Source organism: Choloepus didactylus, chromosome 19, assembly GCF_015220235.1.
Source record: "Choloepus didactylus isolate mChoDid1 chromosome 19, mChoDid1.pri, whole genome shotgun sequence".
Lineage (NCBI taxonomy): Eukaryota > Metazoa > Chordata > Mammalia > Pilosa > Megalonychidae > Choloepus > Choloepus didactylus.
Genome location: NC_051325.1, coordinates 39,510,951 through 39,537,572, shown reverse-complemented (window position 1 = coordinate 39,537,572; position 26,622 = coordinate 39,510,951). Strand labels below are relative to the sequence as shown.

Here is a 26,622-nt window from a genome sequence, read left to right as displayed (position 1 = left end):
ATATTTGGTGTGTCTTCTTCCATTTTTCTCTGAATTTATTTTATATATGTATTCAAGTCTGCTATGCATACACATACAAAAAAATAGAATTTTAAAATGGAGTATAATTTTGCCATTTTTCATGTAATAACAATATAATGTGTTCTGACTTAATTGGTTTTTAGCTACTACTTGGCAGTCTGTTGTTTGATTATACCATAATTTACTTAGTCACCATTAATTGATGGATTTCTAAGCTGTCTCAAGTTTTCCACTATTCTCAGCAATAGTGAAATGAGCAATCTTTTTCATTTGTGCTATGCAAATACTGCCTCAGGGAGCAGTGAGGTGAGATACTAGGAGTTCAGATTGCGATTGGTTAGGGTGTAGTCCAGGTCCCTTGTGTGTTCTACTGTGGAGTTGTTGCCGGCAAACATCCAAAAGGGTTGATCATGATGGTCAGAAGTCTGCAGGCCATATTTTAGAATCTCCAGCCTAAAGAACTGGGAGTGTTTTTCCACATATTAGCTGGGACTGTTCACTGCCTCCAGGTATCAGATGAATTCTCATAGGGAGATAGAATAAAACTTTTCTGTGTATATAGACTGAGAAAGAAATGGGACTAATGAGTAGAAGTGAGAGTTCAACAGATTTGCATCAATTTGGGGTAGGACCTTATGGAGCTGGATTTTCTGATAGATTTTAAGAGTGTCGGGTTTTCCATCATTTGATACACTCAAGCAGAGGCTGGGATGCAATGGAGGGACAGAACGTGAAGCAAGTTGAATTCTAAGAATGCTATTATGCATTTCAGATGAAAACAGAACTAACTGTGGGCTGGGAGGAGGGAAGGAGGAAGTGTTAGTGTAGGAGAGGCTAAGACTGGAAGTGTACTGGGATATAGTGCTAGGGAACCTGGAATACTGACAGTGAAAGATCTGATCTTGTCTCCGTTCTTGGTGCAGATGTCTTGTGGATCAGGAGGGACACAGGGATAGGGGTTTGAAGACAGTTGTTATGGTGGCTGTAGAAAGAAGGGTTACAGGAGAGTGACTGGGGATCAATGCAAGAGGAGAGTGTTTCTAACAGGCAACAGATGAATTGGAGAACTGTGGTGCCGATTAATTGTGGGGGAAGAGGCCAATAAGTTGGGAGCTGAGGCTGGGACTGGAGATGGCTTTTTGGATTTCATTTAGCAAATATTTATTGTTTAGATGCTTGAGATAGAGCAATGAATAAAACAAACATTCCTTCCCTTATGGAGTCTACATTCTATCAAGGAAAACGTATTATACAAGTAAAATATATAAGTGATATGTTAGGTAGTGATAAATGCTAAAGAGACAAAAAATAAAAGGCAGGAAATGAGCATGTGACATGTCAGTGGCAGTAAGGTTGAAATTTTAGGGCAGCCCAAAAAGGCATAATGGAGATAGTTTTGAATAAAGATCTAGAGAAAGTGAGGGAGTAGCAAACCATGTGGATAATTTGGGGGAAGAATATTCCAGATACTGCACAGGCTTTGGGGCTTTGGCTTGGCTTATTTGAGGAATGACAAGCACGGAGAATAGTGTGGCCAGAATGGAGTGAGCAAGAGACATGTTGGGAGACCAGGATAGAGAGATCTGGATGTTTCAGGACCTTGTAGGCTATGGGAGAGTTTGGATTTTTTCTAAGAGCACTGGGAAATCTGTTAAAGGGTTTAGACAGAGGTGTGACATGACCTGACTTATATTTTAACAGGGTCATCATGGTTGCTCTATTGAGGAGAGCTTATTGGGGTAGAGTTGGGGTAGAATAAGGGATGCCAGTTAAAGACGCTAATGCCATAAACCAGGCAAGAGATGATCCATGGCTTGGACCAAGTAGTGTCTGTGGTAATAGTGAGGAGATGGGTGTGGGCAGCTGATTAGAGGGTAGGAGAACCATTGGATCACAACTCTACTTCAAGATGCAGGGCCCCAGGGTTAGTGGGAAATCATTAGACAAAGAGATTTGGGGAGGTAGTGTCTGGGTCATGGTTGCATTTGGGGCAATATTGGGTTTGGACCTTGGGTAAGAGTCTGAGCTAGAACCAGTAAAGGTGTCAGAGTGGGATTTCTTGGTCTCTGTAGAGATCAAGGTTGGAGTCAGGCTTGGGAAATATTATTGGGGTTAGGACAAATTTTAGGGTGAGGACTAATTTGGGGTCAAAGTTGCAGATAGAGGGTAATACCCTCTTTCTACATCTTATCATATTTTAGAACCAGGGTTAGCTGTAACCACCATCTCCTGTCTCTTTGAGTTGAGCTCACCCAGGGACCAGAGGCATGGAGGCTGGAGAGACTTCTCTTCCTTGAGTCATCATGGGGGTGGATGTTCAGCCCTGCCTGAGTGAAGGCCACTGGCCTTCTCAAGCTGGGTACTACAGTTAGGGAAGGGTGGATAAGGGTCCCTGGTGCTTGACCCAGCTCCTTTTTCCCAGATGGCCTACTGTGTGACCTTGGTTCAGCTGTCCATTTCCTGTGACCACCTTATTGACAAGGACATCGGCTCCAAGTCTGACCCACTCTGTGTCCTTTTACAGGATGCAGGCGGGGGCACCTGGGTTGAGGTGAGGAGGATCACAGGGGTTGAGGTTGTTGGGAAGCCAGGACTGTGTTGGTGACAGGAGGAGGAGGGGTGGTGGTGACTGATGCTTATTGGCCTCCACCCACAGCTTGGCCGGACTGAGCGAGTACGGAACTGCTCAAACCCTGAGTTCTCCAAGACCCTACAGCTTGAGTACCATTTTGAAATAGTCCAGAAGCTCCGCTTTGGCATCTATGACATAGACAACAAGACACCTGAGCTGGGGGACGATGACTTCCTAGGGGGTGCTGAGTGTTCCCTGGGACAGGTATGCAGGCAGAGATTGGGAACCTTCAGGCACAGGTTCTGTGCAAATCCTGTCAGACAATCCAGGCTGCCGGGAACTTGGATGTGGGGGAAAGCAGGACCTAACCCTTCCCCAGATCTTTACTGCCTATCCCTGCCCTGCCACAGATTGTATCCAGCCAGATACTGACTCTCCCCTTGATGCTGAAGGCTGGAAAACCTGCTGGACAGGGGACCATCACAGTAAGGAAGAATCCAGCAAGGGTGTGGGTGGGAGGTTGCATCAATGAAGGATTTATGAGGTGATTCAGCCTCCTGCCTCCCTCCCCTAGGTCTCAGCTCAGGAGTTAAAGGACAGTCGTGTAGTAACTATGGAGGTGGAGGCCAGAAACCTAGATAAGAAGGTGTGTGTGGAAGGAGGCCCTGGGGACCCAAGAATTAAAGGGACAGAGATGGTGTATAAATGGGAAGCATGGGTGGCTGGCATAGCAGTCGTTTCTCCTTGAGCCTTATAACTGGAGTCTCTGTGGCACTGGCAGGACTTCCTAGGAAAATCGGATCCGTTCTTGGAGTTCTTCCGCCAGGGTGATGGGAAATGGCACCTGACATACAGATCTGAGGTGTGAGACCCCTGGGATTGGGTGGGGTGGGGTAGAAGAGAATGTTTGGGGGCCTGTGACTACCACAGGGAAAAGGAACTGCGGGTGGGTAGGGAACTCCCCATGGCCAGACCAGAGCTCATTGGAAGCCTTGTCTTCCACCTTCAGGTAATCAAGAACAATCTGAACCCTACATGGAAACGCTTCTCAGTCCCTCTTCAGCACTTCTGTGGGGGAGACCCCAGCACACCCATCCAGGTGAGAAGCTTCCCTCCTGAGTGGACTGAGAAGGAGCAGGAAGCCTGGGAGGGACTTATTCTTACCTTCCTTCTAGTCTTAATACACATATCCCCGGTCCCCTAGGTGCAATGCTTGGACTATGACAGTGATGGCTCACATGACCTCATTGGCACCTTCCAAGCCAGTCTGGCCCAGCTACAAGCAGTCCCAGTGAGTGCCAGACCTGCTCAGGGGTGTTGAGATGGGCCTAGAGGGCCGCAGGTCCAGGGAGACGGCAGGAGGGCAGCTCAAGTCATTGACTGATGCTCTGGGAGCTTCCTACCCTGATTTTTCTTTCCTTACCAGGCCAAGTTTGAATGCATCCACCCTGAGAAGCAGCAGAAAAAGAAAAGCTACAAGAACTCTGGAACTATCTGTGTCAAGATTTGCCAGGTAAGACAAGGGCTCTGACCTTTGAGCTCCATGATCCCAGCCCCTATGACCAGTCATGACCCTGGTTTCACCTGCAGGTAGAAACAGAGTATTCCTTCCTGGACTATGTGATGGGAGGCTGTCAAATCAACTTCACGGTAAGTTACCCTACAGGATCAGGAGGGCAGCTCTGGGGCCCAAGGTGGCCTTCAGCTCCCCTCTTCCCCTCCTCCCAGGTGGGGATAGACTTCACTGGCTCCAATGGAGACCCCTCCTCACCCGACTCCCTGCACTACCTAAGCCCATCAGGTGTCAATGAGTACCTGACAGCACTGTGGAGTGTGGGCAGCGTGGTTCAGGACTATGACTCGTGAGTAACTGGTTCTTTTTTTGCCCATCCCCAATCCCCTGCTACAGCTTCTGGGCTCACTGTTCCCTCACTGCCTCTTCCCCAACTCACTGTCTTCCCACAGGGACAAACTGTTCCCAGCATTTGGATTTGGGGCTCAGGTGCCCCCTGACTGGCAGGTGAGCTCTCCCGTACCCTCCTCCCCTATTCCTCATTTTAGTTTCAAGGTCCAGATGCAGTGAGCTTGCTGCCTGGCACCCAGCTTTACAGGGAGATGCAGGGATGATCCCTATAGGCATGTACACAGCAAGTGCTCAATACTAACTAGTTCTTTTATGATGCTCAGTACATGCCATGGTGCCGTTTTTCTTGGCTCATTTTCATTATCGCCCTCAGGTCTCCCATGAATTTGCTTTGAACTTCAACCCCACTAACCCCTACTGTACAGGTAAGTCCTCGCTAAGCCTGTGTGGGTAAAGGAGAGTTGAGGACAGATACTTGACCCTATTGTCAAGAGGAGTGGTGTTTACAGCCAGGCCTCTGGACTCATATGTTCAAATCTTTGTTGCTTAGCCTCAGTTCACTAAGGCTAAATCTTGTAGGATGTTGAGGGTTCAAGGATATGTGTAATGAGCAAATTTGAAGCAGTAAGCTTGGTACATATTAAGTGCTCTTTTAAAAAATGGTAGCTGTTATAATTAACTTTGTTAGGCATTGCACAGGATCTCATTTAGGCATCAGTGGAAGCCGTGGTGCCCCCCATGCAGGGTCCTTTTGCTAGACTTTCCCAAGCCTTCTGCCTCTCTGACTGGTGCTGCATCCTGTGATAGTTCTCTAGTGCCCCCAGGTGGGCAACAAGCTGAAGTTGGAAAACTTCATCTGACCTGCTCTGGGTTTTTAAATTTTCTTTTAGAGAAAAGTTACAAGAATAGTCATAGACGTTGAAGTTATGGAGTTCAGAAGTCAGGACTGGGTCATAAGAGCTGCTGTCCACCTTTACTCAGATTCCCCAAACATTAACATTTTACCACATCTGCTTTGTAATTTTTCTTTCTCTGTGACCCCTTTATGGCCACACCTTTATCCCTAAATACTTCAATGTGTTTCCTAAAATCAAGGACAAACTTTTACAAAACCATAGTGCAATTCTCAAAATCAGGACATTTACATCAATACAATGCTGTTATATAATCGTAATCAGATTTGCCAGTTGTCCTAATAATGTCTTTTATAGCAAAAGAAAATTCTGGATTACACATTGCATTCAGTTGTCATAGAAGAGTTTTTCCATATCTTTCATGATACTGAGATTAGTTTTTTTACTTGTTTACTTTTTAAGTTAATTTTAGAAGACAGGTAAAAATGGCAAAAATAAAAGATAACCAGATAACCACCACAAAGTTCCATGAGGGAAAATATTGACAATTTTTAATCGTGTAGGCCAAATAATTTGTAGAATGTCCATTTGGGTTTACCTGATATTTCCTCATGATTGGATTAAGATTATACATTTTGGCAGGAATAAGAAGTGGTGCTGTGTACTCCCAGTGCATCATATCAGGAGGCATATGATTCCCATTACTGGTCATGTTAACTTCGACTACTCAGTGAAGATAGTGTCTACCGGGTAGTCTTCCCTTAAAGAAGATAATTTGAGGTTATATGAATTTTGTTATTGATAAGTCATAGCATCCATTGATGATCCTTGCTTGTTTTATCAATTATTTCTATGATGAGTATCAAGTGATTTTATAATTCCCCCTTCTACATTTATTAGGAAGAGCTTTCCCTTTTCCCCATTAATATATGTATGAATTCTAATGCTTGAACAGTCCTAGAATTGACAGTGGTATCCCCCAGTCTGAGTCCCTTCCTCTCTTTTTAGTTTACACGTAAGATAGAATTAAGTGCTCTGGGTCACGAAGGTGATTTAATGAAATGTACCCAGATTCTCAGGACTGCAGGGTTTTGCCCACACACCAGGATAGTGGGTTTTTTTGCCCTTCTTTTCCACAGGCATCCAGGGCATTGTGGATGCCTACCGCCAAGCCCTGCCCCAAGTTCGTCTCTATGGCCCCACCAACTTTGCACCTATCATCAACCATGTGGCCAGGTTTGCAGCCCAGGCTGCACATCAAGGGACTGCCTCGGTGAGGGGTGTGGGAGGAGGTGTGTGTGGGGGTGGTCTCGGTCAAGGGTCATCTTTTCACTTTGGAAATGTGTGGCTGGGGTGTTCAATGTTTTGAGAGAGGCATTCTTCTGGAGAGGGGCACTTTGGGCTCTCTGCAACGGCTTTAGGAGGGAGGGTCTCCTTCATCAATGGATGGGCTTACCTCCAGCAATACTTCGTGCTGTTGCTGCTGACTGATGGTGCTGTGACAGATGTGGAGGCCACACACAAGGCTCTGGTGCACGCCTCACACCTGCCCATGTCAGTGATCATCGTGGGTGTGGGCAGCGCTGACTTCGAGGCCATGGAGCAGCTAGACGCTGATGGTGGGCCCCTGCATACACGATCTGGGGAGGTGGCTGCCCGCGACATAGTGCAGTTTGTGCCCTACTGCCGCTTCCAGAATGTGAGTAGGGCCAGGCTTGGGGGCAGGGCAGATCTGGGAGTTTACCCTTCCACTTCTCTCTCATCTGAGTTGGGTTGAGGCCCAGGGTATACTTGCCTTTTCATCCCATGAAATGTAGACCCTGGGAGACTATTACGGGCCACTGCTGACCTTGCCTCTCTTCTCCTGGCAGGCCCCTCGGGAGGCACTGGCGCAGAATGTGCTTGCAGAAGTACCCACACAGTTGGTTTCCTACTTCAAGGCCCAGGGTTGGGCCCCAGTCAGACCGCTTACTTCTCAAGCCAAGGGCCCTGCACAGGCTGCCCAGGCCTAGGGTCTTTTGGAGGATAGGCTGTGGCCAGTCCTCAGCCCTTTGTCCTCAAAATCCCTCTGGGCCATGGCTCAACCCTACACACACTTCCCAGTGCTAGCACTTTATGTTTTATACTTTTATATTTGTTCCTGCTATTTCTGCCGTTGATCCCACTTGCTTGTCCCTGCTGCTATTCAATAAAGACCAATGAAGACTACAGCTTTGCCACTGTCCCATGTGTTTTTTTGCTGAGAGGCTGCTGTTAGCTATGTATATGAAATTATTGGGTGAAGGATGCCTCTGGCATAATAGCCCCACTCAAAGAATAATTTATTATTAAATTGGGCATCCTGGCCACATATCCATTCATTCTGGAGACAGTGACTCTCAATATTTTTGGAAATGCAAAGATTGAATGTAACCCAAACACTTGGGAATGCAGACAACAAGGGAGGGGTGAGATTTAAGATGGAGCAAGGCCTATTTTAGACTTCCTGGAGTAGGAAACAGTGGTAGTTCAAGTTCAAGATAGGTTCAAGCCTGAACTTTTTAATAGCTAATTACATTCACTGTAGAAAAAAATTTAAGTAACTCCTGTATCACTATAAAACATTCGGTATATACCTTTTAGTCCTTTATTTACAGTCTATACATGTTTGTTTTTTTAGTTTACGAAAATATTGAACATACTATGTTTTTTTAGCATGCTTAAAATTTTTTTCTAATTTTAAAAGTAATGTTAGTAGAAATTTCAAATATTACAGAAATGGATAATGGAGCAGTGAGGGCCCCTGTCCTTCCCAGGTCTGACAGATGGTTAACATTTCAGGATAGAGTTCCAAAAAAAATTTTTTTTTCCTGAATAGGATATTATACATACTGTTTATACATGGTTTTTATTAATATATTTTGGTAGTCTAACCCTAAGAACTTTTGGCCTACATTTTATCTTTTAATGCCTACATGTTATTCCATTGTACAAACGTAACACTGCTTATTTAGCCAAACCCTTATGATGGAGATTTGGGTCACCTCCAGTTTTGTTCTTACAACAATGCTGTAATAAACATCCTTACACAATTATTTTTGTGTACTTATAGGAATGTTTCTGAAGGATTTGTTCCTAGAAGTGGAAATACTAGATCAAAGGGTATAAATATTTAAAATTTATTAATAGATACTATCAAATTGCCCTCTATAATAAAAAGTTTTGGTCAGTTTACCCTTTTTGTTAATTGACAGGCAAAAAAAGAATCTTGTTTCTAGTTTGGATTTATTTAATTATGAAGGTTAGACATTGTTTTATATGTATTTATGAATTATATTTATACTCCTCACTAGCCTAGTCATAGATACATATTTTTTTTGGGGGGGGGTTACAGTCTTTATTCTGTTATAAACTCTTTTGTCTCTTATACATATTATAAATATTTCCTCCTAGTCTGTTGCTTTGGTACATAGGACTCTTAATATGGAAATTTCAAATTTGTATATTTGCTAATCTAACTTGCTTTTTAAAAAATTAATTTATGACATGAGGCATTCTCTTATATTATTTCTATTTATATGGGCTGAATATTATTTTGTGGTGTAATTTATTTACTTGGATACTAATTTCCGGTTTGTTTTTTTCTAAACAAGTGTGATGAGGATCCTTATAGGAATTATCTTTGAATACATCTTTATATTCTTTGGCTACATTCTTAGAATTGGAATTCCTGTGATCAAAGGGTATAAGAAGGTTTAAGGCTTTTGATTTCTATTATGAAACTACCTCTAGAAAATCTGTACTAGTTCACATTTCTAACTTCAGGCTTTCAGAGCATTGGGTAGAATCTTTTTTTTTTCCTTTGTCTTCAAATTACAAACTATCCCAAAACTTCAAATAGATGGATGTTAAACACCCCCAATTCTACTTCCTAGAGATGTAACCACTGTTAATAGTCTGTATATTCTTCCAGAATATGAACACACTGGGAAGGATCCTAACAAGCCAAGATGTTGCATGTTCCTTTGCTCATGCTGGTGCCTTTTCTTATTCTCTGCTCAGAGAACTCATCAATCCTTTGATGCCTCCATCCCTTATTCCTCCAATTCCACTTTTGACCCTTAGAGTAAAGAATCCTTGCATTTGTAAATGAATTGCTCTGTTTCCTGGAGCATCTTCTCTCCCCTAAAAGATGTTTTGAGAAAAGAGACTGGTAACACCACACCACCTACACTATACCTGGCATGGTCTTAGTAATGATGACCTGAAAAGTAACAGGTCTCCATCACCTCTGTGACTCAGGAGCTTCCTAGAGGTTCAGGTCTCCTCAGTTTTTAAGTACCTGGAAAAAAAAACTGATAGTCCCTTCTCCATCTACCCCTGCATCTAGCCAGGGTTGGGGAGGTTTCCCAGAGGTTGGGGGTGGAGATTGAGGAACCCAAGCTTAACTCCAGGCGGACTGGCAGCTCTGCAGTTAAAGAGGATGGCCTCAGGAGGAAGGCCTGAGTCCTGCTCTGGCTTTGCACTTCACTAGCAGTGTGACCTTGAGCAAGTTTCCTTACCTAAGCAGTTTTCCCCTGTGCTTCTGAGGACTAAGTCATATACATGTATAATGTCCAGAGCACCGTTTCTTGTATATGCATTCTATAATAGCTGCTGCTATTATATTGACCTGGAATTCTCAAAGAAAACAGGTGCATTGGAGATAGAACCTCACCATACTTATATGCCAAAGGCAGCGAGGGCCCCAATAGAGCACCCGCCAAAACTGATTCAGCTTCCTTCAGCAAAGACCTCCATTCTACTCCAACATCAGTCGGTTTAATGGGGCCCCCCAGTGTCCCCTGTGGCACTGTCCCCTGCCCCCTCTGAGGGTCGCACGCCATGGGCACGGACTCGATACAAACAAGTGAAGCGAGGGTGGCCCCAGTTGCTTAGAATCTTGATCTTCACCTTGGGAAAGGCAGCTGGGGGGTTATTCTGGAGAGACAAATGAATCATGCCAGGGCTTGTCCTTCCAAGGGCAGCCCCCTTCCATGATCTTTCCTCACTACCCCACTCCCTCCACGCCCTCCCCCCCTCAGACACAAACACACCTGCAGGTGGAAAGTCTGAATTTCAGATTTCTCCACGTCAAAAATGAATTTCCCCAAGAAAACTTCAGTCTCGTCATCAACCTGGAGGCCCTGGTGGGTGAAGTGTGAATGGTGGTACAGTGGAACAGGTGGAAGAGGGAGAAAGCAACTTGCTGAGGGCCTACTATGGGCTCCATAGCCATATTTATGGTTTGTTTTTTCCTTTCTTTTTTTGGTGTTAGGATACATAGTGTAGAATGTGGGCTCTAAATCGGTTTCAAATTTTAGTCTGGCCTATTAGCTGTGTGGCCTTGGGCAAGTAACTTCTCCTTTCTGAGTATTGCTATCCTCATCTGTAAAGGGTCAGATAATAGTACCTCATAAGTTGTTGCATGGATGCAATGAAATAATCCATATAAAGTGCTCAGCCAGAGGAAGCACTCAGTAAGCCATAACTAATATTTGGATATAGTTATGATTATTTACGCAGTCCTGAGAGGCAAATGGTAGCATCCCCATTTTATAAAAAAGCAAGTGAAGCCTCAGACCCTAGCACTAGTTTTCATGATAGCCTGTTGTTCCTAGGCAAAATTCCCCCACCCCTCGACCTAAGCACCACTTACATAGACTGCGAAGTCCCGGGGGGCGCTGTTGGCTCCCCCCGTGTGCGCCACGCTGGGCGGAGGATGCTGCAGAGTGATGTCGCTCAGCTGCACACGACCCGGCAGCCGGATCACCACCTGGCCCTGATCGCCCTCAAAAGCCCAGCAATTCCCAGGGAACACATCTGGCTGCGGCGGGGCGAACAGACCATCAGAATCCGCGGATTGAGCCACTGCAGTTCCTCCACAGCCTGCCCTGGACTCACGCAGGGCCCGCCCGCAGCTCGACCCTGTCCTCGGGCCCGCCCCGTGCTCCACCCCCAGCCCAAGTCCCTGCGCTGCTAGCTCCCTGGCCTCAGTTCCCAGAACAACCAGGTCTCTCTTCAAGCTTAACGCGGTCCTCGGCCTCGCGCCGAGCCTCACTCCATCCAGGCCAGGCCCCGCCTCCGCCCGGGCCCAGCGCCCCGCCCCGGATTCCGCCAGGTCCCGCCTCCAGGAAGCTGCAACAGTCCATTTCCCAGAGTCCTGCCCGCGGTCCCGTCCCGGGATCCCGACCAAGCCCACCTCCAAGATAACCGTGGGCGGGCGCGCGTAGTTCCAGAAGCTGAAGCGATTCCAGAAGTAGGCAGTGTCCGTGTCCTCGTAATCGTGGGATGTCTTCTCTAGGTCGATGGAGGCTCCTGGATCGGGGCGGAGGAAGAGTAATCACTCAGAAATGGGGACTCCCGGACCTGACTGACAGCTGGAGAAGGGTCTCTGTCTGAGGCTGTTTCCTGCGGCCAGTCATGTGCATTGGTCTGTCTGTGTCACTGTCTCCGTCTCTTAGCATGTCCCTGAGTCTGTCTCTCAATGTTGTCTGGGTCTTACCCACAGAGCTCAGCGCATAGTCTGGTTTCCGCACAAAGTCCTCATTCAGCCTCTGAAACACGAGCTTGGCCACTCTCTGAAAAGAGGGAGGGCGGAGCCTGAGGGGCGGGGCTTGTGGGCCGGTTTTATAGGTGGGGAGGGGCCTCTGGAGACTAGGTTCTCTAGGACCGACTTTGTGGTCTCCGGGAATAAATCCGAGCTCTGAGGCTGGGTTCTAGGACCCGGGAGCGGGGCTGAACACGGGGTTTCCCAGGTGAGAGTGGACTCAGCAGTGGGCGGAGCTTCGGGGACCTGGCTCTGTGAGCGAGATGGGGCTGCGGGGCTCACCTCGCTGTTGGTTGCGCGAACGCTGGACATCTCCTTGTGGAGTTTATCCAGCTCGGCCTGGAGCTGCTGCAGCTGCTGCCCCTGGGAGCGCACGCGCTCGTGGTACTCACTGGAGGTGGAAGGTTGGCGCAGGGCGGTTGGCTCCCTGGACACTTCCCCTAAAGCCCCCCACAGAAGCACATTTAAGCTCCCTAATTCCCCAGCCCAAGTGCCCTCTTTCACCTTAGAGTCAACATCTCCTTAGGTTCCTATTGGGGAGAAAAGGACAAAATATAGCGCTGCTCAGCTCCCTGCCCCGCCCCCCAACCCCCTATTCTTCCACTTCAGCCTGGGAGCAGCCACACTCAAAGTGCCCTCCTTTTTGAGGGCTGTTCTCCCACCCTGGACTCTTCCCTGACCTCTCTGGATCACAGGCTCTGAGACCCTCCAGCACCTCTGGGCACAATCCCTCAGAAATCTCCTGTTTATATGCAGCCCTTCTTTAGAATTACAGCCCCCCACACTGCCCTCAGGGTATCCCACCGGCCCTCCCTCTCGCAGCCTGCGGGTTCCCAACTTCCCAACCGACCCCTACCAACCTACCCACCCAGAACAGTCTCCCCCACTCACATTCTCCAAAGGAGGGACAAGGTACAGGAGCCCCCACCAGAGAGCTGGAGAAAGAGAGGGGTCTCAGGCAAAGGGAAGGGAGGCAATAAGAAGAAGCTTGAGGGGACTGAGTCTGGAGAAGGTTTTGGGGATCTGATGGGGCAAGAGGACTCCGAAAGGGAAAGCGTGGAGCTGAAGGGGCTGGGAGAAAATGTTCTGGATTTGGCTCCTTGAGCATCCAGAGCTGGAGCCAAGTCACCTACCTTCAGGGCCCCGAGGAATACACCGCCCACTCACCTGCCAGAAAGAGGCTCAGCAGAGACACAGACGTGAGCAGGAAGCGGATGGTACAGACCTCCCTGAGGAGACCGGAGGAAGGCTGAGGACCCGAGACCCTGGCCACCCTCCCCCAGGCCCCCACCCCACGGTCCCACACCCAGCTCCTGTGGGACCAGGCAGGCCTGAGCTGGCTCAAGCCCCAGCCCGTCGGGATCTGCTCCCCGCCCTCATCCGAAGAGCAGCCCCTGGCGCTCCGCCCTTCCCTCCCTCTGACCTGTACACACTGACCAGCACGTCTCCAACCAGGGATAACAACACGCTCAGTACCTCGAAGAGCTGGCCTGAGGACAGGAGGGGGGCTCAGAGAAGGCACCGTGGTTTAGAGGACGGGGCATGAGGAATAGGGCTCAGAAAGGATGGTGTTCAAGATTCATACGGGGTTCAGGAAGAGGGGCTCAGGAAGAGAGGCGGTGGGCTGCGAAAATTAGACGGCGATTAGGAGAAAAGGTCGCGGTTCAGAGAAAGGGGACCGGGTTCAGGGAGGGGGCAGAGGTTTCAAACGAGGCTGGGGGCTCAGAACGGAGACCGGGTTCAGAGAGGGGAACCAGAGGCTCAGAAGGGAAACGGGGTTGGCCTGGCCCATACTCAGGAAGCTCTTGGACACCCGCGGAGGAGGCATCTCCTGCCTCAGATCCAGGGTCGAGAGAAGGTCGAGCGGCTCCTCAGAGACTATGGGAGACCCAGCCGGTTCTGCGGGAGCCCAAGGGCTCCATTGGGGCCCCGCACCGCAAGCCCACTCTTCTCCTGGGACCCCGCTGCAGCTTTCCCGGCCGGGAAGCCGCACAACCTGCAGCAGGCGTTTCTCCCCCCGCATCCCCATCCCAGGTCTCTCCCCGCACAGAGGCCCTGCCCCTCGGGAGTGCTCAATCAAGACTCTGGTCCCAGCCCCAAGTGGAGGCCCCGCCCCAGGCGCAGGCCTCGGTGCGGCCAGGGACGCGAACACTGAGACCGCGCCTCCTCAGTGGCGCCCACTATCACAGCCAGGCCCCGCCCCTTAAGGGGGTCTCATTTAGTGCCGCCCCCCACAAGCCCTACCCCTAAGGAGGTGCCCAGACTTAATTTTACCCCCCTTTCCAGCCAGGCCCCGCCCCCGCCCGCGTCTCACCGGGGTTCGACCCCGCCCGCACCCGAGGCCCCGCCCCTCACGGTTGCCGCGCCACAGGCGGTCGGCCCCTTGTGGCTCCGGGACGCGGGCTTCTGCCGACTTCCAGCCCATGTGGTTCCTCCGGACACTCCTGCGCTCAAGGCGGGCTCACCGCAGCTCGAGCCCTGGGCTCTTCTACCCTCGGGCTCCCCGGGCCCTGGCCCAGCTGACCGGTGCCCGCTGCTGGCCCTCGAGGTGGCGCTCACTGAGCTGTTGCTGTTGTCGCTGTAGAAGTTGGGCATGTGCTTGTGCGGGGGCACGGTGGAGCCCGGACGGGGGCTCCGCCGCATCCTGACCCGGGTCCGTCCCCTCACGGACGCCAACGTCGTCGCCGCAGCCGCCAAGGCCCTCAGCCCTTCCTCAGCAGGTGCGAGCCACCCGGACCCCACAGACCTTGCGTGCAGCCCTCCGGCCCCGCGGCCCGCCCCAGACCTCTCCCTATCAGGGCCCGGCTATTGACATCATAGAGGAGACCACGGTCTCCGTGTAACGTCCTAACCGCGTCACAGAGCTGTCCGTGACGTCACCGGGAGCCATGGCAGTCCCGCCTTTCTCTTTCTGACGTCGCGGAGCAAGCAGTGACATCACAGCACTTCCATGAGCACCCTATCTGAAAGTGCACCTAGCATAAAACTTTTTCTATCCTCCTTCACTGCTGTTTCTCCTCGCACTTATCACTAACATGCCATATATTTATTTCAGTATTGCCTGTTACCCCCACTAGAATGTAAACTTTATGAGGACAGGGATTTTTGTGTTTTGCCTGGCATGTGGTAGGTGCTCAATAAACTTTAGTGAATGAATGAATATAAGGAAGGGTTAGGATATCATCTAGGATTCTTCAAAAGAAACATTTTGTCTGTTTTGCTCTGCAAGATGTGCAGGCTTCTCTTCTCATCTTAGTCATCAGGCCAGAGAACTTCAACCTTGGGATCTGTGGGTCCTGCCCCTGCCCCTCACCCCGGGACTCATTCCCCAGAGGTCTGTGGGCTGAGGACTCAGCACCTACCAGTCATCCACACTCAGACCACACACCTGAGCCAGCCAGTAGGCAATCACAGATGGTCACAGCTGTGAGACCAGAGGTTCCCAAACTTGTTGCTGTTCATCAGAATACCAGGGTTCTCAGGTACACCTAGAGAGTCTTCTTCAGCATTTCTGGAGTGGGCCAAGGAATGTGTATTTTTAACAATCACACTTGTGATCCTGGTTAAGGACACTTTTGAAAAACAATGCAGTGCATCCTGAGTGCATGATGCAGATAGACAAACAGGTCCAGAGAGGGAAACAAATTTGTCCGAGACCACCCAGTGCATGGTAGAGATTAGAATTCCAAAAACCTCCCCTCCAGCCCAGCACCTTTTCTGCCACATAACATCTTCCTTGGCATGTTAGGAAAGGGAAGTTGCAGTTCTTAGAGTACTTGACACACAGGGAAATACTGCCAGGATCTATCTCAGCCCAGAAGGGACGGGTGCCTGTGCCAGTATCCAGAGGGACAGAAATTAGATGCCTTGCTTCATTAGATGCCACAGGGCTCAGGAAGGGGGAGTGAGAGGAAGGTCAAAGCACTGCAAGCTAAGAATTCTGGTCCCTCTCTACTCCTGACCTGTTTCTTTTACCATGGATCCCTTTGGGCCCCAGGGTCCCCATCTGTCAAACAGGGTGGTGAAGCTCTCTCTACAGGATCTGAGGGCCTGGGGGTCTAAGCTGGACCTTCCTTAGAAACAGAACAACCTGTTGCTCTTGCCAGGTGTTTTGGAGCCCCCAACAACTGGGAAATAGGCAGACCAGGATTTCCAATCCCATGTGTGAGCTGGAGAAACTGAAAAACAAGCCCGGACCAAGTCTGGCTTGAGGCCACACAGCAAGACTCAGCTCCTGTGACTCTGTCTAATCTTATCTGCGGCTATGCCCTGATACATTCCTCATAGTCAGGCCAAACAACAAATCACAGGTCCCAGAACACACCCTGCATTCCTCCCCACTGCCTGCTCTCAAGTCCTGTCCTCAAAGCCCATTTTAAACACTCCCTTCTCCAGGAAGTCCCTCTAAAACTTCTCTGAGCTCCCCAGTGATTAAGTAGATGGCTATTAAATGTACTTAACACATAATAACTGTGATCTATTATGGGTTCAGACTGGGGGATATGTTCATTTCTTCATTCAACAAAAGTAATACACATCTGGTAAAAGATTATTAACCTAAGTTAGGAGGCCTATGTCTAGTAAAATGCACACAGGCTCAGTATTTTGCAGAGAATTTCAAGGGTTTGAAGACTCCCTCAAGTCCCTCTACGGTTCCTCTAAGGTCCTAGTACACCAAATTAAGGACCTCTGGCCTCAAGAAGTGTATAGAATACCTACTATGTGCAGGTTGGGGACACACATTCAATCACTAATTCACTCTTAGTAAATGTGTTGAATGCCTATTGCACTAATGCTGTGGGTTAAGGGATTCATTTGCTAATCCACCCATTTACTCAACCAATGTTTTGAGGCTGAATGTCTCAAAACCTACCACATGTACTGGCGACCGAGAGATGAACAAGGAACAACATGAAGTCCATACCCTTAAAGCTTCAGAGGCTATCAGAGGCCAGACTAGGGTCTTGTCCTCTCCTCTTCCCTCCTTCCTCACCCCATCCCAGCTCCCACCCCACAAAGATGTGAGAGTGGCTGAAGCAGTCCTGTCAGCTTGCAGCTGGTGCAGGCAGGGAGTACTGAGCTGACGGCAATGACCTTACCCCTATCTGTCAGTCCTCCCACTCTCTCCATACTCATGACCCCCAGGCCTACTGCCTGTGTGTTTGATTAAAGGGCAGGGATTGCTTAACCTGCTGGGTGAGTCCAATGAGTCAGAGGCGATTCCAGTGGGTGGGCAGGTGGTCAGGAAGGCAGGCAGGCAGAGAGAGAGCCAGTGGCACTGAGACCATGGCTCTGACTGTGTGTGTGCGGCGGTTGACAGGACTCCCAGGCACCCACGACCGACAAGTGAAGCTCAGCTTTCGGGGTGAGGCCTGCAGGGGTATTCTAAGGATTTTTAGAATTGGGGGCTCTTGTTTCTCCATTCCCTAGGCCCCCAACCCAGTCCCTGACCATCTCTTAAGCCTGTTCCCTTTCTACCCAAGTCAAATATCTCCATCCCTCTGCCCCCTTCCCTCCCCATCTTCTACCATGACGTTTCTTTGAGTGTGAATCCAGGGAGACTGGAACCAGGTACAAAGAAGGAGGGGTGCATTATCTGTTTATTGTGGGAAAGAGCTGATTAATGACTAGTTTCAGTTCTGAGCAGGTTTTACCCAGAAAACAAGGAGAATTCATTGTGGTCAAGAAGCAGATATCGGTGAGGTCAGTGCGGTTGGTTCCTGGATGGGGAAAAGCTGGTCTGTCCCCCATCCAAGTTCATCTTGGGGTTGGGAGCTCAGGCTTGGGTTTCAGGTGGGTTTTGGGAGGTGCAATCTCAGAAGTGAGATCAGTCTCAGGCTCGAGAGATCAGATCCAGTTTGGGACAAGTCAGTCCCAAGACTGGGGGAATTAGTTCTTGGTTGGTGGTTAGTTAGCCCCAGATCAGCCCTAGTGTGGAGTCAACCCTATGTGGGGGATCAATTCCAGATTTGGGTGGTCAGTCTCAAGTTAGCTCCAAGTTTGGAAGGTTGGCCCATGTTTTGGGGTTGGGAGTAGGCTCTGGATTGGAGGTCAGTGTCAACCCAGCATTGGGTGTCACATGTTTTCTCCTATCCCCAGCTATTTCGTTGGCCACACTATGGGGCTCCACTAGCTGGGGAGTGTTTGTCTGTGCAGGTAGTCAACTGCAGTCGTGTGTTCAGCCCCAGGTGAGTAATACTGGGGGAGTGGGGGATGCCAGTGGGGGTGGCTTGGTGCCATTCCCCTGGGTCACTCTCCTGCTCTATGTCACTCCCCCAGGCCTCTGGGGACCCTGGTGATCTCCCTGCAGCAGCTACAGAGCACTGGGCATTTGGTGCTGCGGGAGGCCCTAGTGGATGAAAACCTGCAAGAATCTCAGGTGGGTACCACCAGTTCCCAGCCTGCCACCCCCAAGTTTAAAGAGAATCTCCCTAGATAGAGGGTTCCAGTTCTCAGAGGAGAAAACCCAAAACCCAGATGGGAGAGGTAACAAGGCACCCCAGCCAGGGCTCCTTTCATTCTACCCCCTTGCCTAAGTCCCACATGGGCCAAGAACCAGGCTGAGTTCTGAGGGCCAGAGGAGTGGCAGTGGGGGAGATAAGAGGCTCTAAGATTCTCCCAGACTCTGCACCAAGCTCAATTATTGTATGAGACAAAGATGAACCTGATAGGTTTTCCTGGTTTTCTATGGAGGGTCAGAATAGCATGGAAATGGACTTGGGTTAGAATCCTGATATGCCACTTCCCAGCTGTGAGAGCAAATTATTTAGCTTCCCCAAGCTGTTTCCTCCACTACAAAATATGGAGTCATCCTTTTATTCATCCAGTCTGTTGTTACTTATTGAGCCCTTACGATAAGCCAAGTGCTGGGTGGAGCAATGAGGATTTAGTGGTGAGGAAACCCAGATAAAGATTTGCCCTTTTGGGGCTCTCTATCTAAAAAGGAAGACAAACATTAAACACATAAATGTAAAATTGCAACTGACGTGCTACAGAAAAGCTGATGGGGACTGAGAGAGTATAACAAGGGGATATGACCTATTAATGAGTCAGAAAAGGTTTCCTGGTGAAGAGGTGCTTGAACTGGGAACTAAAGGATGATAGGAGTTAACTAAGTGGGTGGGGCAGAAGGACAGGTATATGCAAAAGCCAGTGCCCCGTGTGAGATAACTGGGGTGCAGAGCAGGAGCAGAACCTGGTATGAGATGGGGCTGAAAAGGTGGGCAGGGGCCAGAACATGCAGAGCTGTGGAGGCAACAGTAAGGAGTTTCCAAGAGCAATGAGGGAATTTAGGTGCCATGTTCAGCCCCCTCAACAGGTAACTTACACATATTAAGTTTTTGATAGATTGTGGGTAGTCAATATTATGAATGATCAGAAAAGAACCACAAGTCACAACAGATGTGGGTCAGGAGAGTCTCTATTTACATAAAGAGCAAAAGGTATTTTCCTTGGGCCTCTTTTAGCCCAAGGGCAGTTCTAGGGGTCCTAGGGGACACTGTGTATCTGTTTCAGATCCAGGTGGAGCTCGACCTGAGGTACCAGCCCCCAGAGGGGGCAACTGGGACCTGGGCAGAGGAGGACTTTGGGTCACCCACCCAGGACAGGTAACCCACTTACCAATTTAAGCAAGGCCCCAGCCCAGGAAGGCCCTGGGGAGGGAGGAGTGGTACCCAATTTCACTCTGGATTTGCTGGATACGGTGACCCCCGGACCCTTGCTGACTAGGTTGCAGTTTTATAGGAGGCCTGGCCCTCTCACACCTCTCATTTTTCTTCCTTCCAGCTCAGAGCTGATCATCCCCAATGTAGGCTTCCAGGAGTTGGAGTAAGTGTGTGGGGATGACCTGGGGCCAACGGAGTTAGTCTTGGGATCAGGAGCCAGTGCTGGGTTTAGTCCAAGGGTCAGGGGCCAGTTCTAGAATCGAGGGGTTGGTTCCAGGGCCAAGTGGTCAATTTTAGTTTCAGTCCCAGGATCAGGGGCAGTCCTAGGGTCAGGAAAGTCAGGGAGTACTTAGAGGTGGGTAATAGGGCTCAGACATGTCCCTTGAAGGCCTTTCCTATCAGTCCTGGGGAGGCCCGGCTGGAGCGGCGGGCAGTGGCTTTGGGCCGCAGGCTAGCTGGAGGCCTAGGTCAGCAGGATGAGGAGGAGAACGAGCTGGACCTGGAGCTAGAACTGGAGGATGAGCCTGATGAGGAGCTTTCTGGTGTCGTGTTCAGCCCCCTCAAGAGGTAAGTTTACCTGCTGCACACCTGCTCCCATTCCCTACCAGCGAGTCAGTCTCACTCCCTCACATGCAGACCCACCCCCATCCATGCTCACAAACACATGGTCCCAGGGTATGGGTGAAGAGTGGATAGCCAGAGGTCAAGGGTACTCACCCATAGGCACAGACACTGCCACAGTGTCACACAGCTCCTGGAGCCCAGGTGGGTAATGAAAGCTTCATGAGAGGAAGGAATTTTGTGTATTTTGCTCACTATAGTGTCTGAAGTGCCTAGAACAGTTCTGGCACATGGAAGGTTCAATAAATATTTGTTAAATGAATGATATGTGTTGAATAGCTTCAGGGCTCTAGAAATGAGTCAAATTGGGTGTAGGATGGGGAAGGAGGCAAGACAAAATCCTAAGGACTCAGAATCCAAAGATTCAGAGGGAGAAGGAGATCACACCCCCAGCAACGAGCATGGGAGGGGGGCGCTAAGAAAAAGAGTGTAAGAGTGTGTCAAGAGGAACTGACCTCAATCCTCCCCGCAGCAGAGCCCGGGGCCTGTCCCGTGGGGACCTTTTCCAGGTGTCCAGAATCCAGGACTTCCAGGTACCACTCTCCCTCCAGGCCCTAACCCTCGGGGAGTACCACCCGACCTCCACACACCTTCCTCTCCGCTATCAGGCCAGGCTTGGCTTCCTTTCCTTCTCCTTCTGCTCCCTGCAGGTGGGGGTCACGGTGCTCGAGGCCCAGAAGCTGGTGGGAGTCAACATTAACCCCTATGTGGCCGTGCGCGTCGGGGAGCAACGTCGAGTGACCGCCACGCAGCGCGGGACCAATTGTCCGTTCTACAACGAGGTGTGTACTGCCAAGAAAGACCGTGGGCTTTAGAGATTAGGCGGGACCTAGGATGGGAACAACCCCGTAGGGGGCGTGGCCTAGGGGACGCGCGGCAAGGGGCTGGCCTGGGGCCAAGAGAAGGAGCCTGTGGATGGCCCGGGATTATCCAGGGAAAGGAAGCAAAGAGGTGCCATCCGGGAGAATGGTGGTTCGCTTTGCAAAGGGCAGGGTAGATCGGCGTGAACTCGTCACATATAACCTTCTCTCACTCTCTTGCTTCCCGCCTCAACCCAGTACTTCCTGTTCGAATTTCTTGAGACCCGGGATCGCCTCCAAGACTTGCTGCTGGAGATCACGGTGAGGGGGCTGGAGGTGGGAGGTTTCCGAAAGAGAAGGGGGTAGTGCTGCAGTTCTAGAACGAATACCACTTCCCTCCAGGCTTTCCATTCGCAGACCCTCCCCTTTATGGCCACCCGGATAGGCACCTTCAGGATGGACCTGGGCATAGTCCTCGACCAGCCAGGTACCGAACCCTCCCCTCTCGAGACTCATTTGCACGGACAAGAACCCGGAAACTGATCCTCTGGACATTGACCCCTCACGGACCCCTATACACTAACTTCTGAGGGAGTAATCAACCAACCCCCGAAGGCTGACCTTTTTGCGCAGCGATCCTCTATGCTGAGCCGGAAAGCAATACCGGCCATTGGCCGCCCCTCCGAATAAGGCGCCGCGACGTCTAAATGCATCCTACCTGTCTGCGCTGACCTCTGGTCCCGCCCCTCTGCCCACAGACGGCTACTTCTTCCAGAAATGGGCTCCGCTGCACGACCCCCGGGATATCCGTGCCGGGACAAAGGGTTTCGTCAAGGTCACCTTGTCAGTGAAGGCGCGAGGGGACCTGCCCCCTCCGTTGCCACCCCCGGACCCCGGGCACAGTTCGGACATTGAGAAGTGAGCTGGGGTGAGGTGGGGAGGGAGAATGGGACCCGCAGTGGCCAGCAAAGTCTCGAGGACCCGTTAGAGTTGCACGTGGGGGCGTGGCCTCGACGTGCGAGTGGGCGGGGCCAAACCTCCGACCTCTCCGAGCTCAGCTCTGCGCTTGGAACAGGAACCTGCTCCTGCCGCGCGGGGTGCCGGCTGTGAGGCCGTGGGCGCGGCTCCGCGTGCGCGTGTATCGCGCGGAGGGCCTTCCCACACTGCGCCCGGGACTGCTGGGCAGCCTGGCCCGCGCTCTGCAAGACCAGCCTGTCCTCCTGGACCCCTATGTGCGGGTGTCTTTCCTGGGACAGCAGGTAAGCCCCTCCCTTCCTCACTCCGCGTGGCTCGGACCCTGCTCTTGCGCTGACTCCTCTCTGCCTGTCGTCTCTGATGTCCGCAGGGCGAGACGTCGGTGCGCGTTGAGGCGGCTGCGCCGGAGTGGAACGAGCAGCTGAGCTTCATGGAGCTCTTCCCGCCGCTGACGCGCGGCCTCCGTCTGCAGCTGCGGGATGACGCTCCCCTGGTCGACGTGACCCTCGCCACGCTCGTACTGGACCTGAGGCAGATTTCGCACCCGGGCCGCGCTGGTGAGCGCACCAGACCTGCGCGGGATGCCCCCTGCCTAGGCCCTGACCCCTGCGGCAAACTCCGCCTCAACTCGCCTCTGCCCTTCAGAGCGCCAACCTCGCCTTAGGTTCTACCCCTGACCGCAAACTCCATCCTCCCAACCCAGCTCCGCCTTAGCTAAGCCCCATCCACCCTATAAAACACTGTGCTCCAAGCCGGTCCCGCCTTTCGGGGCCTCACCAGTCTTCGGTTTGGCTCCATTGGCAAAATCCCGACCCCAGCCGCATATCCAGTAATACTCCAGCTGAGTCCTTCCCACAGATTTACCACACACGGAACCAAGCCTCGCTCACCTATCTCTTCACCTCAGCCCCTTCTCGGCTCCGCCCCAATCCTGACCCCATCTCCAGGGCTCCGGTTCTGCCCTAACCCCAGCTCCATCTCCCTACCGCGTCTTTGAGAACTGGGCTGGCTGCGGTCCACAGCTGTCTTTTCACAGCGGTTGGCAAACTCCGCCCCCCCCCCAGCCCCCCAGAGAGGCCGAGGCCCAATTCCACCCCACCTCAGGACTTGGAGGAGATGATTGTGGTGCATAGAATGACCTAACACCCACCTGCCCCATGCTCCCTCCCAAAACACTGTTCTTGCCCCTACAGCGGGGTTTAACCCCACCTTCGGCCCGGCCTGGGTGCCCCTCTATGGCTCGCCCCCTAGCGGGGGGCTCCGGGATGGTCTTCAAAGTCTCAATGAAGGCCTTGGCCAAGGCATTTGGTTCCGCGGCCGCCTGCTGGTGGCTGTGTCTACGGAGGTGTTCGAAGGGAGAGCGGAATCCGAGCCTCCTCAGGCTCCACAGGGTTCCAGATTGTCGCGGCTCACAGGGAAGAAGAAAGCAAGGCGGGGCCGTGCGCCGACGGGGCTCCCGCAGCACCAGGACGCCAGCTCCAGTGCCGAGGGGCCTGAGATTCCTAGTGCCATGGAGGTGGAGGTGGAGGAGTTGCTGCCGCTGCCAGAGGTGGGGGCTGGGGCCTAGCAAAGGGGCAGGGCTCTCAGCTTGCACACCTATCTCAAAGAGCAACTTCCTCTGGAGGGGATAACTGGTTCTCAGGCATTAAAAACCATGGGTGTGTTTGGGGGGAGGGAGGGGTGTCTCAATTTTGGAGCCTTGGTAAAGACTGCAGTGTGTGTGCCCATGTACGTGCACACGTGTGGGTGGCCTGACCAACCAGACGTGGGCTAGACTGGACAAGGGCTTGGATCCAGTGGGTTGAGGCTGCAAGAAGCAGAGAGGAAGGTAGGATATCTGCAGTGACTCCTCAAAGCCCTGACTGCAAATTCTTTCTGTGGGCATTGCAGCCGATGGTAGTCTGGGTTGCTCCCGAGGCGGGTGAGGGCTGACTCCAGCCCTGACCCGCCTTCCTCAGAATGCCCTGGCCCCCTGTGAAGATTTCCTGCTCTTCGGTGTGCTGTTCGAGGCCACCATGATTGACCCCGGCGTGGTCTCCCAGCCCATCAGCTTCGAGATCTCCATCGGTGTGTGGCTCAGCCAAACCCCCGAGGGTCATGGCTGTAAGGGTGGTCACTCTGTTTCGGACTTATACTTCTCAGTAAGGGTTGGGTTCTGACTTCTCTTGAGGCAAAGGAAGTTAAGGGAGGGATCAGGCGCTCGGTCTGGCGTCTGCTGACTCTTGCTGCTCTGGGCAGGTCGCGCGGGTCGCCGGGAGGAGCCATTGGACCGAGGGCCCAGGGCCGGGGAGGGAGCGGAGGGCGCAGCGGCCGAGGCGCAGCCTCTGCTGGAGTCCGACGCGGGGGCCGGGCCGGAGGAGGAGTTGGGGATCCCTGCTCAGCGGCCGGAGCCCATGGATGGCAGCGTGTGAGTGCTCCTGGTGGCTGGGAGGAGGGCTTTGGGATGTTCCGGGGCTAGGGACGCAGCACTGTCTCTCGTCACCCCTGCTCGGCTTCTTCCGGACCAGGCCGTACTTCTGCTTGCCCCTGCGTCACCGCAAGCCGTGTGTGCGCGTGTGGAGCCTCTGGGAGGATCACACGTGGCGTCTGCGGAGCAGCAATTGCGTGCGCAAAGTGGCGGACAGGCTGGTGAGGGCTGGGCGGAGGCCCGCAGGGCGAGAGGCGGGGCGATAAAGGGCGGGTTAAGGGGACGCCTGGGAGCCCACGGCCTTTGATGGGAGCTCAGGGGCGGGGCCAATGGGCGGGGCACCAGGGAGCCAGCATCTGGTTGGTACTAGGCCAGAGGCGGAGGCCAAAGAGCACAGCTTGTGGGCTAACAGGAGGCCTCGGGGGGAGCGGGACAGAGGAGGTGGGCTAGAGCTACCTGGGGTCGAACTCTGGATGGAGCCAGAAAGGACTGGAAAAGCTAAAGCCAAAAACAACCCCAAACAAGCTAAAGCCAAAAAAGGGAGGGGCCCTGAGGTGCGGGGGTGAGAGGCGAGTCTCCAGGGGGATCGTGGTCTGAAGGAAGCCCGCGTGGGATTTAAGACTCACCTCTCTCCTGGTTGCCCAGGACCAGGGACTGCAGGAGGTTGAAATGCTGCAGCGCAGGCCAGGACCCGGCGCCTGCGCGCGTCTCAAGCAGGCGCTGGAAGAGCTGGTGGCGGGGAGCAGGTGAGCTGAGTCCTCTTGTCACCCAGAGACCTACTCACCCCAGTCAACTCCAGGGTGAGGGAGACTCGGGAGGCACCATACATCCAAGAGCGACGTGAAGCCGCGCTTACTCAGCATTTTGCAGAAGACTGAGAGTTGATTGTCCGTATCAAGAGAGCAGTATGGAGATGCTGGTGGAGATTATTGGGAGTTGAGGGCACCCTCAAATCCTTGGGTGCCTCTGTTGCCTTTCCCACACTCCTAGAGGCTTAGGCCTTTTTCTCTCTCCTGGAACCTCCCCTCCTGTTCTCTACATTTGTTCCAGCTAATGACTTTCTCTCTCAGAGAAAGTAGAATCTTCCCTTTTTCTTCAGCCAGTCTGCCACCGTGACAGCAATTGCATCCATCTGTTCTCCTTCCTTCCTGGAGGAAGGGACCCTGCTCAGGTAGCTGCAGCTGTGATCTTAATTTCATCCCCTTTTACCTACTGGAGGAATTAGCTCTGCAGTTGTCCACTTTCTCTCCTGTATCATCAGCTGGTCCCTAGTTCCCAGGTCATTACCTTAAGCACATAAACATGTTCTAGTTGCTTCCTTCTTTGACCTTCACTGCCCTGAATTCTATATCTTGCCCCAGGTACTTCAGTATTTTTCTGATTCTCTACTCAAAAGAGTTATTTATCTATTTATTCAAGAAATATTTATGGCACTTGTTATCCAGGCACTGTTCTAGGCACAGGGAATAGTAGTGATAAAGCATTCCTGCCTACAAAAATTCCTGAAGCTTACATTCTGGTGTGTGTGTGTAGACACAGATATAAATGTGTAAACAATGATACAGAAATATAAGAAGTAGGATAAAGCTAAGTTTTAAGGAGGAAAATAAAACAAGAATGTGTTTGAAAGAGGTGCTGCAATTCTAGAAAGGTCAATGAGAGAAGGCCTCACTATGAAGGTGACATCAAGAAGATGACGGAGCAAGGCATATCTGCAAGAGCATTCCGACAGGGGGGATGGGGGTGCACAGGTCTTAGGTGAAAGCATGCCCACTGCTTGAGGAAGAGCAAGGAACTAGTGTGATGGGAGCAGAGTGAACAAGAGAGTAAATGAGGTTGGAGGGTGAGAGGAGGAGTGGGTGCCAGTGGGAGAGGCAGAGCATATGGGAGCCCGGCAGGCTATTGTAATGACCTTAGATTCTTTGCATGAAATGGGGAGTCACTGAAGGTTTTGAAAAGAGGAGGGACATACTCCACCTTGTCCTAAAAAAGGATCAGTCAGGGAAAGGGTGGTGTAAAAGAGGAAGCAGGGAGAGTGATAAAGAGGCTAATTGTCATAATCCAGGTGAGAGATGATAACTTGAATCTAGGTTGGTTGCAGTGAAGATGGAGAGAAGTAGATGGGTTCAAGAGCATTTCTGAAGTTTGGAGGTGATACCTCAGGACTTATGGCTAGGTGTGGAGGATAAGGAAAAGTACAAAGAAGAATCATGAATGACTCCAAAGATCTTGATTTGTATAACCATGTAGATAATGTTATTTACTGAGATATATTG

At 51.4% G+C, this 26,622-nt stretch overlaps 3 protein-coding genes across 10 annotated transcripts in view; 2 read left to right on the top strand and 1 right to left on the bottom strand.

The window, feature by feature from the left end:
• The window catches only part of RBM12 (RNA binding motif protein 12), a 35,211-nt gene extending 27,690 nt beyond the window's left edge, over window positions 1-7,521 (top strand). For all 7 annotated transcript variants that reach the window (XM_037810889.1, XM_037810892.1, XM_037810891.1 and 4 more), the window contains 15 exons: window positions 2,444-2,572; window positions 2,678-2,857; window positions 3,004-3,078; window positions 3,168-3,239; window positions 3,375-3,455; window positions 3,603-3,692; window positions 3,798-3,884; window positions 4,020-4,106; window positions 4,184-4,243; window positions 4,322-4,455; window positions 4,559-4,613; window positions 4,831-4,882; window positions 6,451-6,584; window positions 6,774-7,010; window positions 7,183-7,521. In XM_037810889.1, the coding sequence (XP_037666817.1) occupies window positions 2,444-2,572; window positions 2,678-2,857; window positions 3,004-3,078; window positions 3,168-3,239; window positions 3,375-3,455; window positions 3,603-3,692; window positions 3,798-3,884; window positions 4,020-4,106; window positions 4,184-4,243; window positions 4,322-4,455; window positions 4,559-4,613; window positions 4,831-4,882; window positions 6,451-6,584; window positions 6,774-7,010; window positions 7,183-7,323 (1,614 nt within the window). In that variant the 3' untranslated portion in view covers window positions 7,324-7,521. The remainder of the gene's footprint in view (window positions 1-2,443; window positions 2,573-2,677; window positions 2,858-3,003; window positions 3,079-3,167; window positions 3,240-3,374; window positions 3,456-3,602; window positions 3,693-3,797; window positions 3,885-4,019; window positions 4,107-4,183; window positions 4,244-4,321; window positions 4,456-4,558; window positions 4,614-4,830; window positions 4,883-6,450; window positions 6,585-6,773; window positions 7,011-7,182) is intronic.
• SPAG4 (sperm associated antigen 4) lies at window positions 5,656-14,644 on the bottom strand. 2 transcript variants are annotated; one of them, XM_037810895.1, is made up of 12 exons: window positions 14,216-14,644; window positions 13,674-13,778; window positions 13,303-13,369; window positions 13,047-13,108; window positions 12,771-12,814; window positions 12,384-12,409; window positions 12,162-12,270; window positions 11,835-11,910; window positions 11,532-11,647; window positions 10,989-11,156; window positions 10,387-10,476; window positions 5,656-10,270 (listed from the first exon to the last, which is right to left on the bottom strand). In XM_037810895.1, the coding sequence occupies exons 1-12, from the start codon at window positions 14,520-14,522 to the stop codon at window positions 10,112-10,114; spliced, it is 1,329 nt and encodes a 442-aa protein (XP_037666823.1). In that variant the 5' UTR covers window positions 14,523-14,644; the 3' UTR covers window positions 5,656-10,111. The 2 variants fall into 2 exon arrangements, with proteins under 2 accessions (XP_037666823.1, XP_037666824.1); XM_037810896.1 differs by having other exon boundaries at window positions 14,235-14,411.
• Window positions 14,645-17,158: 2,514 nt separating this feature from the next.
• LOC119515720 (fer-1-like protein 4) overlaps window positions 17,159-26,622 on the top strand; it is a 66,311-nt gene continuing 56,847 nt past the window's right edge. The window contains 18 exon segments of the mRNA XM_037811841.1: window positions 17,159-17,244; window positions 17,527-17,582; window positions 17,979-18,067; window positions 18,159-18,258; window positions 19,395-19,486; window positions 19,665-19,706; window positions 19,946-20,110; window positions 20,637-20,697; window positions 20,815-20,946; window positions 21,223-21,451; window positions 21,723-21,882; window positions 22,040-22,223; window positions 22,310-22,496; window positions 23,133-23,488; window positions 23,898-24,006; window positions 24,178-24,346; window positions 24,447-24,567; window positions 24,992-25,092. Coding sequence (XP_037667769.1) covers window positions 17,166-17,244; window positions 17,527-17,582; window positions 17,979-18,067; window positions 18,159-18,258; window positions 19,395-19,486; window positions 19,665-19,706; window positions 19,946-20,110; window positions 20,637-20,697; window positions 20,815-20,946; window positions 21,223-21,451; window positions 21,723-21,882; window positions 22,040-22,223; window positions 22,310-22,496; window positions 23,133-23,488; window positions 23,898-24,006; window positions 24,178-24,346; window positions 24,447-24,567; window positions 24,992-25,092 — 2,432 coding nt within the window. The 5' untranslated portion in view covers window positions 17,159-17,165.

What these genes read in the sequence shown, in the direction of transcription:
- SPAG4 (XM_037810895.1), bottom strand. Translation starts at nt 14,522, where the DNA reads ATGCGGCGGAGCCCCCGTCCGGGCTCCACCGTGCCCCCGCACAAGCAC. An exon ending in CTATGCGCTGAGCTCTGTGG is followed by an intron (nt 11,648 to 11,834) that starts GTAAGACCCAGA and finishes GCCCCGATCCAG; the next exon opens with GAGCCTCCATCGACCTAGAG. An exon ending in CGCCCACGGTTATCTTGGAG is followed by an intron (nt 11,157 to 11,531) that starts GTGGGCTTGGTC and finishes GCCCCGCCGCAG; the next exon opens with CCAGATGTGTTCCCTGGGAA.